The sequence below is a fragment of the Schistocerca americana genome, chromosome 4 (genome assembly GCF_021461395.2).
Source record: "Schistocerca americana isolate TAMUIC-IGC-003095 chromosome 4, iqSchAmer2.1, whole genome shotgun sequence".
NCBI classification, from domain to species: domain Eukaryota; kingdom Metazoa; phylum Arthropoda; class Insecta; order Orthoptera; family Acrididae; genus Schistocerca; species Schistocerca americana.
Window position 1 is genome coordinate 568,990,272 of NC_060122.1, and position 12,771 is coordinate 569,003,042.

The 12,771-nt window shown below is 42.5% G+C and overlaps 1 protein-coding gene across 3 annotated transcripts in view; it reads left to right on the top strand.

The window, feature by feature from the left end:
* LOC124612886 (protein D3-like) overlaps window positions 1-12,771 on the top strand; it is a 71,491-nt gene that overhangs the window by 15,587 nt on the left and 43,133 nt on the right. For all 3 annotated transcript variants that reach the window (XM_047141335.1, XM_047141336.1, XM_047141337.1), the window contains exons 2-4: window positions 4,501-4,602; window positions 11,966-12,086; window positions 12,203-12,340. In XM_047141335.1, the coding sequence (XP_046997291.1) occupies window positions 4,501-4,602; window positions 11,966-12,086; window positions 12,203-12,340 (361 nt within the window). The remainder of the gene's footprint in view (window positions 1-4,500; window positions 4,603-11,965; window positions 12,087-12,202; window positions 12,341-12,771) is intronic.

Below are 12,771 nucleotides of genomic sequence, written 5' to 3' on the forward strand. Positions count from 1 at the left end.
CGCTTGACTTGGCTGCCTCATATCCGGCGGCTCAAACAGGCGTGTTGGCGGCACCTCAATGCTCTGCGATGCTTGAGCCACACCCGCTGGGGCACCGACCGCTCTACCCTGTTACGGCTCTACCAGGCGTTAATCCAGTCTCGCCTGGATTATGGGAGCCTGGCTTATGGCTCAGCATCCCCATCTGCGTTGCGGGTGCTGGACCCAATCCTCCATAGCGGGATACGCCTTGGCACTGGTGCTTTCCGCACCAGCCCATGTGGACAGCATACTAGTGGAGGCAGATGTCCCTCCACTGCGGTTACGACGCCAACAATTACTGGCTGCTTATGCTGCCCATGTTTTTAGCTTGCCCGGGCATCCAAATTACCGTGTCCCGTTCCCGCAGTCAGTCGTCCATCTGCCAGACCGTCGGCCCCGGTCGGGTTGTCCGGTCGCCATACGCATCAAGGAGCTTCTCTCCGGGCTTGGGTTTTTCCCTGTTCCACCTCCTTTCTGGGCACTTCTGCGTACATCCCCGTGGAGTGTGCCTCGCCCTTGCCTACAGCTCGACTTGGCACAGGGCCCGAAGGACTCAGTACCTCCAGAGGCCTTCCGCCGCCGCTTTTATTCCATCCTGGCCATGTATCAGGGCTCTGGCATAGTTTACACTGATGGCTCGATGGTCGCTGGTCGAGTCGGTTATGCGCTAACTCTAGGGGACCATTCCGAACAACGTTCCTTGCCGGATGGCTGCAGCGTTTACACTGCTGAGCTAGTCGCCATCTTTCGTGCCCTAGAGTATATCCGCTCCTGCTCAGGTGAGTCCTTCGTTATCTGTAGCAATTCCCTGAGCGGTTTAAGAGTTTCCCTCGTTCCCGTCTGGTGCTGGCTATCCGGGAGTCCCTGCATACTCTTGCGCGTTGCGGCTGCTCTGTGGTCTTCGTGTGGACCCCAGGCCATGTTGGGATACCTGGCAATGAGAATGTTGACCGCCTGGTGAAAGAGGCCACTAGTAAATCATCTCTGGAGATTGGCCTCCCGGAGACTGATTTGCGGGCAGTCTTACGCCGCGAAGTTCTTTCGGTTTGGGACGCTGAATGGTGCAATCTGCCCACGCCCAACAAACTCCGTCCCATCAAGGCAACAACGACTGTGTGGCAGTTGTCCATGCGGGTCTCCCGCAAGGAGTCTGTTGTCCTCTGCCGGCTGCGCATTGAGCGCACTCGGCTTACGCACGGCCACTTATTGCGCCGTGAGGACCCACCTCTATGTTGCTGCGGCTCCGTTTTATCTGTGATCCATATTTTATTGGAGTGTCCGCTTTTAGCTGCGCTCAGGCAGTCGTTCGCACTGCCTGACACGCTCCCTGCCCTTTTAACAGATGACTCTGCTACAGCTGACTTAGTTTTACGTTTTATTCGGGCGGGGTTTTTTTATCATTTAATCTAAGTGTTTCTGTTTTATCTTATTGTTTTGTGTTGATTCTGGCCTTTGGCCTCTGGTTTTAAACTGATTTTTTAATGTGTTTTAAGTGGTTGGCTTTTCCTTTTTTATTTCTATGGTCGGCCAACCACTGTCACACTCTGTGTGATTTTAGTTCGTTTTGTCTGGTCTTTGTCTCAGTTTCTCTTGTTCTGTGTCGTCTGTGCTCTATTCTGTTAATCGTTTTTCTTCTCTGTGGGTGTTTTTAGTACTTGGAAAAAGGGACCGATGACCGTAGCAGTCTGGTCCCTTTAATCCCACAAACCAACCAACCAACCACATGTAGCATTGTGAACACAGTAGTTCCAATATTGGAAGGTCAGAGTCTGGAGCATACTCATCATCAAGTGGTAGAAGAAATGGCAACACAAAGTTACTGGGAATGTTGAAGTAAACCTCTAGCTAAAGTTAGGTATTGAACTGGCCGCGAAAACTTGTTTGTGTTGACAGATTGCTCTGTAGGGCAACCAGAGGTCGAGGTTAAGTAGGAGGATGACAAGTAGGTTGTGATTTGGTGAAGCCAGTGAATGGGAAAGCATAAAATCCAGTTGTGGTAGCAAATTGACTGGTAGTGGAGCCTAACGCTTACTGCCTTGACACATTGAAAAATGCAGGGGTGTCCAATATGTCACTTTTACCCAAACAACCTGGTCCATGTTCATAGTAACTTCATGAATGGACCCAAATAATGGTATAAAAATTCTATTCTTTGTATAATTTGAAAAGAAACAAAATCATGACTTGGACTGCAGCCTTCAGTTCTCTACTATCCACTTGATGCGCTGCGTGTCGCATTGAAGACGTGGTGCTTTATGCCACTGTTAGCAATGGCATCTCCTGCAAGGCCTCCAACTGTGAATGTTCATTGCAAGCATTTTCTGTACAAATTTCAACCAGAAACGGGTTGAAGTAGGTTTGAATTCACTGACAACAGCAACTTATCTGATTTGAAACCAGTTTTAATTGCTAGGTGTGACACTCGTCTGTATTCTGTTATTTAGGACTTTTTTATCATCAGTGTTCTTGCGACATGATACATGGCTGTGACTTTAATACTATTCATTTTAGACTCATTTTACAGTCTGTGTTGATACACAAACAAATTGGATGACTTCATGGTGCGATCATGACCACATTCCAGCACAATCGTTCATTGCTGCCATTCTTTTAAGCCTCCCTGTCGATCCATCTTACTGCACTGAATCCCCACAAGCTTACCAACTGGCAATACACATTAATTCATTGCCAAGACTTATGTAAGTGATGGAGTGTCACATGACAATGTTCTACCAATTCTGCACCTTCTACAGCACTCTAAAACTGACCAATGTGCTTGTGTAATGGAGTGACTAATATTTTGTCGGTGAGCTTATTTTCTTTTGTTGTTGTTGTTGTTGTGCTCTTCAGTCCAGAGACTCGTTTGATGCAGCTCTCCTTGCCACTCTATCCTGTGCAAGCTGCAACCTACATCCTTCTGAATCTGCTTAGTGTACTAATCTCTCGGTCTCCCTCTACGATTTTTACCCTCCAAGCTTCCCTCCAATATTAGATTAGTGATCCCTTGATGCCTCAGAATGTGGCCTACCAGCTGATCCCTTCTTCTAGTCAAGTTGTACCACAAATTCCTCTTCACTCCAATTCTGTTCAGTACCCCCTCATTAGTTACATGACCTACCCATCTAATCTTCAGAATTCGTCTGTAGCACCACATTTTGAAAGCTTCTATTCTCTTCTTGTCCAAACTGTTTATCGTCCGTGTTTCACTTCCATACATGGCTACATTCCATACAAATACTTTCAGAAATGACTTCCTGACACTTACATATATACTAGGTATTAACAAATTTCTCTTCTTCACAAATGCTTTTCTTGCCATTGCCAGTCTACATTTTATATCCTCTCTAATTTGACCATCATCAGTTATTTCGCTTAGAGCTATGCATTCCTTGCACCTGTTAGTTTTTAGTTGCTTAATCCTTCCTTTAATAGAACTCTCAACATCTTTTTGTTGTTTCAACTTCTCCAAGACATAATTATGCTACTTAATTTCCTGTCTTTCTGTGATGTCTTCCATTTTAATCAGCAATCCATAATAAATAAATTATGCTTCTTTTGGAGTTTATAATTTGGTTTCCAGGCATCTGTCTCACTCCCACCCTCCCACTCCCCCTCCCCCTCCCCCATCTAGTACACATTTTCCTTCTATTTATTTTTGCTAGTCTTTCTTTTCCTGCAGTTTAGTTCCATTTTCCATCATTATTACAATTAAATTTTTCTTTCACTGAACATATTTGAATTAATTGTTTTGTCTCATCAAACATTCTTTTCAAAATCTTCTGATCGAGAGAGCTAGTGGAGATGGAAGCATGTGCCACTATGGTGGGTCTTAACATTATATCTATCTCAGTTCTGATGTTATGTTTAGCATTCTGTTCCTCATAGTTCACCATAATAACCATTTTCTTATTCGTTATTGGACCTTTTCTGCAGTATCTGTATTTTGATTTTGTGTTGACAGTTCTGTACTCACCTAATCATAAAATCTTGTTCTTCCCTCCAACATGTCACCTACAATCATTTTAGCTTGTCTTCATACCATTTTGCAGCACCTCTAACCCAGTCAATCCAAGCCATCCATCCACACCACCTGTGCCTTGATTCTGCCCCCCCCCCCCCCATTTCTTGTGCCCCAATTCCTTTACATTTTCTCTTTTCATGTATCTACCTATCTTCCTGCCACAACCCCCCCACCCCACCTTCCCTAGTTCTTCACACATTTCTCTTGCCTCTCTCTTTCCATCTCATTGTTAGTCTGAGTATCCTTTTTCACCATTCCCATCTTAGCTAGTATAGTTCCTTTGAGTATGTTACACCATAATTCGTGCATGTTGCTTTTCCAGTCTGATTTTGTTGATGATGGGGCATTGAACCTGAATTTCCCTGCTTACTACTCCACTCTGTACACCACTTTCTTATGATTGATAGACTTTTATTGTGCAGTTCTCTTTATGGTTTCTATTTGCTGATTGGTTTCAGGATAACAGCAGGTTCTTCAGCCTGGGCTGTAAGCTAAAAAGCATGGATAAGCACCAAGTTGCGCCTGACGTTATTGATAAGGCCCCTACTCAGGTCTTGGAGGTAAGTTACTCCTACTTACTGGTACATTGTTTTGGACAAAATGGTGAGTATATGGATTTGCTGTAGAAATGTTCCATAGGAGTAAGAGTATAAAAAAATGTGTGTATGTTGTAAAGTGACTGAATTTCCAGGTGTTACCAACCTGTTGCCATGAGTTATGCTGGATGGTGATAACTGCTCTCCTAAAGGTTTATGGAGTGAACAAACGTGATTGTTGATGCACTTTTATTTATATTTCTCTGTGGCATTTTGTAACACTTACCAACATGGAAGTCCTATGCAACCATGAGTAAGCAAACCATATCCCCTAGCATTTTTCCTGTGGTCTCTATGTTTGCTTGAGCCACCTGCCATTGTGACATGAGTTATAATAGCAGTGAAGACTATCTTGTTTCTGTAACCATTAAAATTATGTGATGGTTCATTTATGAATGACTACAGGTACTGGGTTTGAACTGCACAATATCTTTAAAATTTTTTATTACAGTAGTTCACCCACTACGCAAAATGGTAACAACTCCATGGGTGGCATTATCAGGTACCTGCATGGTGTTAGCCCCCCAGACTATTCAGGGGCTAATTTTTACCCCTCCCCAAGATTGGACAGGTGTGGTGTACCTTATTTGGGACAAGAGGTCTCTGCACTATGTTGTCCAACCAATAAATCCATCTCTGGTTGCTATTACATTGGTGGGGTGATGACCCTTTTGGTCATAGTGGATAGTACCCTGGCAGAACAGTCAGATTGAAGAGACTCAGTACTGGCGGCAATATTAATGCAGCAGTCTCCAGGTGCATCAACTTATTTACAGAGAAAGGATATAACAAAATAAATTTTCCTCTTAGCTACAATGGAAGCCAACATGTTAAACAAAGAAAGATATTTGTTCCTCAGCTCCTGATCTGTGAGAGGACTGGCTGTGAATCATCCCCAAGTACCAAGCCATTATTTGTGGTGGAGTAAATTTAAGACAAGAATGGCTAAGTCATTTCAGTGAACAAAATACAGAATGATTCTGTATTGATATAAATGTCTTTTCATGCTAAGTCATGAGCATTGTCAGTGTGATCAACTTGGCAGCATCCCTTATGCCTATTCCTCCCCCCCCCCCTCCCTTCCTCCTCCTCCTCCTCCTCATCAAGGACCTAAATGTTTTCTTCCACAGGGACTTAATACAATACTTAAAATTGATGACAGTTTATGAACAAATGTGGAAAGATTGGGTGTCCATTTTGTGTGTTCGGTCCAGTAAGTGCCTGAAGATGACAAAATAGACTCAGGAGCAATTAGCTTGGGTTTTCGGGGTGACTCTTTACCAGAAAGGTTACTGTTGTGATTTATTGGAGTGATGTAGAACCTATGTGCAGCTCCTGAAAAGGTGGTTAAAACGTGTGAAATTTGGCCATACATCATCTAGTTGCACAACAAATGAAGCTATCTGTAGAGATTGCAGATGATCACTGCATGAGGATCCACCTTGTTACAATTTTGAGAAGTGTCACTCCTCCCTCCCTCTACCTTCACCATCCCATTATCCTTCACCAGATCACAAACTGCCACATCATGGCAAGTCAACATAAGGTCTAAGAACTCATGGTCTTTGATCATTTCATATGCCAGGAAGTCAGAAATAAGTAATATCAACTTTACCCTGTCCATATGACAGCTACTCCCAAAAAGTACTCTCTCCATGATGTATGATGCAGATGAATATTCCCTCTCCCTCCTTGTTACTGTGCACTAGTGGTCACCTTACTTCAGTTGTTCATGTGATGATAGGGGTTACCACCTCCTTCTCCTGCACTGTGGACTTTGACTACCTCTGGCCATTAACACCACTTAGTAGATGCTTGCTCCATCCTGATCCTACTACCCTAACCACCACAACCCCCCACACTAATGACACACTTGAGCTGCAAAACATACTAGCTACACAGTATCTTGTATAGAGACTTTTATGTAGGCATGTTACTAATGTCAGGTGTTGAAGTTATTTTCAGCAGTAGAGCAATTCACACTGTGTAACAAGTGTTACAACTATTAAAATATAGACCTAAATGAAAAGTCCAATTATCTATTGTAGTGTATTTATTTAAGTAGACCTAAATAAAAAGAGCTACAGTGGATTGTTGCACTTTTCACTCAGTTTTTATATTTTTTATATTTTAATATACTGTATGGTTAAATGATTACGGCATCCTCTTGGGTAAAATATTCCGGAGCTAAAAAAGTCCCCCATTCGGATCTCCGGGTGGTGACTACTCAGGAGGACGTTGTTATCAGGAGAAAGAAAACTGGCGTTCTATGGATCAGAGTGTGGAATGACAGATCCCTTAATCGGGCAGGTAGGTTAGAAAATTTAAAAAAGGAAATGGATAGGTTAAAGCTAGATATAGTGGGAATTAGTGAAGTTCAGGGCAGGAGGAACAAGACTTCTGGTCAGGTGAATACAGGGTTATAAATACAAAATCAAATAGGGGTAATGCAGGAGTAGGTTTAAAAATGAATAAGAAAATAGGAATGTGGGTAAGCTACTACAAACAGCATAGTGAACACATTTTTGTGGCCAAGATAGATACGAAGCTCATGCCTACCACAGTAGTACAAGTTTGTATGCCAACTAGCTCCACAGGTGACGAAGAGATTGATGAAATGTATGATGAGATAAAAGAAAGTATTCAGATAGTGAAGGGAGACAAAAATTCAATGGTCATGCGTGACTGGAATTCGACAGTAGGAAAAGATAGAGAAGAAAACGTAGTAGGTGAATATGGACTGGGAGTAAGGAATGAAAGAGAAAGCCGCCTGATAGAATTTTGCACAGAGCATAACTTAATCATAGCTAACACTTGGTTCAAGAATCATGTAAGAAGGTTGTATACATGGAAGAAGCCTGGAGATACTGGAAGGTCTCAGATAGATTATATAGTGGTAAGACAGAGACTTAGGAACCAGGGTTTAAATTGTAAGACATTTCCAAGGGCAGATGTGGACTCTGACCACAATCTATTGGCTATGAACTGTAGATTAAAACTGAAGAAACTGCTAAATGGTGGGAATTTGAGGAGATGGTACCTGGATAAACTGACTAAACCAGAGGTTGTACAGAGTTTCAGGGAGAGAATAAGGGAACAATTGACAGGAATGGGGGAAAGAAATACAGTAGAAGAAGAATGGGTAGCTTTGAGGGATGAAGTATTGAAGGCAGCAGAGGATCAAGTAGGTAAAAAGACAAGGGCTAGTAGAAATCCTAGGGTAACAGAAGAAACATTGAATTTAATTGATGAAAGGAGAAAATGCAAAAATGCAGTAAATGAAGCAGGCAAAAAGCAATACAAACGTGTCAAAAATGAGGTTGACAGGAGGTGCAAAATGGCTAAACAGGGAGGCTAGAGGACAAATGTAAGGATGTAGAGGCGCGTATCACTAGGGGTAAGATAGATACTGCCTCTAGGAAAATTAGAGACCTTTGGAGGAAAGAGAACCACTTGTATGAATATGAAGAGCTCAGATGGAAACCCAGTTCTAAGCAAAGAAGGGAAAGCAGAAAAGTGCAAGGAGTATATAGAGGGTCTATACAAGGCCAATGTTATTGAGGACAATATTGTAGGAATGGAAGAGAATGTAGATAAAGATGAAATAGGCAATATGATACTGCGTGAAGAGTTTGACGGAGCACTGAAAGACCTGAGTCGAAACAAGGCCCTGGGAGTAGACAACATTCCATTAGAACTACTGACAGCTTTGGGAGAACCAGGCCTAACAAAACTCTACCATCTAGTGAGAAAGGTGTACGAGACAGGCAAAATGCCCTCACACTTCAAGAAGAATATAGTAATTCCAATCCCAAAGAAAGCAAGGGGTTGACAGATGTGAAAATGACTGAACTATCAGTTTAATAAGCCACGGCTGCAAAATACTAATACGAATTCTTTACAGACAAATGTAAAAACTGGTAGAAGCCTACCTCGGGGAAGATCAGTTTTAGAGTCCGTAGAAATGTTGGAACACATGAGGCAATACTGACCCTACGACTTATCTTAAAAATAGATTAAGGAAAGGCAAACCTATGTTTCCAGCATCTGTAGATGTAGAGGAAGCTTTTGACAATGTTGACTCTCAAATTCTGAAGGTGGCTGGGGTAAAATACAGGGAGCAAAAGGCTATTTACGATTTGTATGGAAACCAGATGGCAGTCATCAGAGTCGAGGGGCATGTTAGGGACGCAGTGGTTCGGAAGGGAGTGGGACAGGGCTGTAGCCTATCCCTGATATTATTCAATCTGTATATTGAGCAAGCAGTAAAGGAAACAAAAGAAAAATTCGGACTAGGAATTAAAATCCACGGAGAAGAAATAAAAACTTTGAGGTTCACCTATGACATTGTAATTCTGTCAGAGACAGCAAAGGACCTGGAAGAGCAGCTGGACAGTGTCTTGAAAGGAGGATATAAGATGAACACCAACAAAAGCAAAACGAGGATAATGGAATGTAGTCAAATTAAATTGGGTGTTGCTGCGGCAATTAGATTAGGAAATGAGACGCTTAAAGTAGTAAAGGAGTTTTGCTATTTGGGGATCAAAATAACTGATGATGGTCGAAGTAGAGAGGATATAAAATGTAGACTGGCAATGGCAAGGAAAGCGTTTCTGAAGAAGAGAAATTTGTTAACATCGAGTATAGATTTAAGTGTCAGGAAGTTGTTTCTGAAAGTATTTGTATGGAATGTAGCCATGTATGGAAGTGAAACATGGACGATAAATAGTTTAGTCGAAAAGGGAATAGAAGCTTTTGAAATGTGGTGCTACAGAAGAATGCTGAAGATTAGATGGGTATATCACATAACTAATGAGGAAGTATTGAATAGGATTGGGGAGAAGAGGAGGTTGTGGCACAACTTGACTAGAAGAAGGGATCGGTTGGTAGAGCATATTCTGAGGCATCAAGGGATCACCAATTTACTACTGGATGGAAGTGTGGTTGGTAAAAATTGTAAAGGGAGACTGAGAGGTGAATACAGTAAGCAGATTCAGAAGGATGTATGTTGCAGTAGTTATTCACAGATGAAGAGGCTTGCACAGGATAGAGTAGCATGGAGAGCTGCATCAAACCAGTCTCTGGACTGAAGACCACAACAACAACATATTTTAATAGTTTCAACAACTGTAAATAAGTACCTGTTATAATGTATGAATTGGTCAATCAGTCATATACATAGCTACTTTAGCTGTGGCCGCCCCAATTTTAAAATTATCAGAAACTGAGGCAATCAGTACATGCCCCATGCTGACACCATGTTAACTAAATGTACAGCATGTCTGCAAGATACATGTACTACTACTCCATTGTCTTGGGTTTTCATAAACTGTGACAGTTTTTAGGTCGGATGGTGTGTTCCACATATAATACCTTGACTTTTACCTGAATTGGCTGAAAAGAGTTGGTCTAATTGCACTAGCATTGATGTTGCAACATGAAGGGGTCCTGTGCTTGGATATATGAGGTGGAATCTAAAATTTTTGGGACTGATGCTGCCATCTGGAAAGTAGTAGTAGTATTAGTAGTAGATCTTTGCACTGCTAGGTGGTGAGAGCTTCATATCTGACGAGTCAGTGTGCGGAGTGGCATTCAGCTGGGAGGACGTGTTGCATGTCTACAGCGATTTCCGTAATACTCTTGTGTTTTGTGTGTGGCGATTTTACGATGGATCCGCGAACAGAACAGTGCATATGTATCAAATTCTGTGCGAATCTCAGGAAAAGTGCTACAGAGACCCTTGCAATGATACAACAAGTGTTTGGGGGACAGAGCATGAGCCATACATGTATGTGTGAGTGGCATGTTGGGTTCTGGGCTGGCTGTGCAGATGTTGAAGATGATGCTCACACTGGAAGGTGTGTTAGCTGCACAACACCAGACATTGTCACCAAACTTCAGCGGTTGGTTCGTGCGGATCGATGTTGAACCATTCATGACCTTGCGGATCAAGTGTTTATTGGTTATGGGACAAGTAAACGAATGTTGACTGATGGATTGGGCATGCATTGTATCGCCGCAAAATTTGTACCGAGGATCTTGACTGCTGATCAGAGGGCACAGCATATTTAAGTGTGCACAGACCTTTGTCAGACCCCATCTGATGATCCATCCTTCTTGTCACGGGTTATCACCAGTGACGAGAGCTGAATTTACGGTTATGACCCAGAGACAAAGCAACAATCATCCCAGTGGAAGAGCCCAGGCTCTCCAAGACCCAAGAAAGTGAGACAGGTGAAGAGCAAAGTGAAGAACATGATCATTGTTTTCTTTGATACCGAGGGAATAGTGCACAAAGAATTCATCCCACCCAACCAAACAATGAATTCCGTGTACTACTGTGACATTTTGTGATGGGTCTGTGAAAATGTGCGGCGATGATGGCCCGAACTTTGGCGTCAAGGGAACTGGCTGCTGCATCACGACAATGCGCCCTGTCACACGTCCTTGCTCATCAGGATCTTTTTGGCAAAAAACGACATGGCAGTTGACCCCACCCATCGTACTCGCCAGATTTGGCACCTTGTGACTTCACTCTATTCCCAAAACTGAAACTCAAGTTGAAAGGCCGCCGGTTTGTCACTCTAGAGGGGATTCAAGAAGCATCGCTGGTGATCATAAACACCCTCATAGAACAGGACTTTCAGAAAACATTTCAGCGGTGGCAGAAGTGCTGGGACCGGTGCGTATGTGCGGATGGGAACTACTTCGGGGGCGATTGTGACCATTAGCCCAAAGGTAAGGTTTTCAACAGATGGCAGCACCAGTCCTGAAAATTTTGGATAGCACCTCGTACGTGTGGGGAATGTGTGATACTGATACACTGCAATCCAAAAGTTTGAAGAGGAGTCAAAAACTTGAGATATACCCAGGATGATGTAGCGGAAAAATTTCCAGTGTGCATGTGTGTTCCTAACCTTCTCCACCGGCCCCACACCTTGAGAAGTTGTGGAATGCCCACACCGACACGACAGATTTCTAGTGGAGAATATATCCGGTTGTGTGTGCACAGTAGTCTCTACAAATATAGATTACCAAGTAGTTTTTAGACGACTACCAGTTGATTTATTGGTCAATAATTCTTTAGGTGGCGGTATATCTTTGCCTTCTTTTGGTGTGGCCACTATTTTGACATTTTTGTAAGTTTCCAGATATTGCCTAATATGGACCATGTCATTGAAATTTTGTGTATTTGTATTAAGTTTTGATTATTTTATTGACTAATACTTTCACATGTCTTGTACCTTTTTAGTTTTTATTTGAAGCTTTCTATTCTGATGTGGTCAAGAAGATCTTTCAGGACTGATTAGCATCTTTTTCTTTGTAGGTGGCTTATGGTTCACACAAAGTTAACCTGGGAAATGAACTGACACCAACTCAAGTTAAGGATATGCCAACTGTTACCTGGCAAGCAGAGGAAGGAGCTTTTTACACTCTTTGTATGACAGGTATGCCACCATTTCTCAGACCTCTGGCGTAAATATTTCAAAATGTATTTGTGTTGTAGTCTCCTATTGTTCATGACAGAATAACTATGATCTTTTTTGATGTCAAACTGTTTCAGACCCAGATGCTCCAAGCCGAAAGGACCCAAAAAATCGTGAGTGGCATCATTGGCTTGTGGTCAACATTCCAGGCTCAAATATTGGTGCTGGAGAGACACTTTCCGAGTATGTTGGTTCTGGCCCACCAAAGGGTAGCGGTAAGTGATACCTTTACCCTAGCCATGTTAATACTTGGGCTTTGTTAACTTGTGCTTTTGCGTACATAGAAAATCTATCTTCAAAAATATGAACCACAGTTGTGGAGAGTGGTGAGATGTAATAACGACAGTATTGTAATGTGTAACAAAGAGAGAGTAAAACAATATGAATAATTGAAGTGATGGGAAGCTGCTTATTCTTTCACAATCCCTATGAGAGGCTTCTAGGAGTTGTAGGGGGAATTATTAGGTTAACTTTTGATAAGCAATCCATGTCCTGAAATGTGCTGTTCGGATGTAAAAGAAGTTGAAGACTGAATCCCTTTCAAATCTTGTGTTTCACAGTATGCACACAGCAGAGGCAATGAGTTCTGACCTGTGCGCTTTTGTAGGAGCCCATGGAATGGACAAAGTTTCGAGTACTTTTTGTC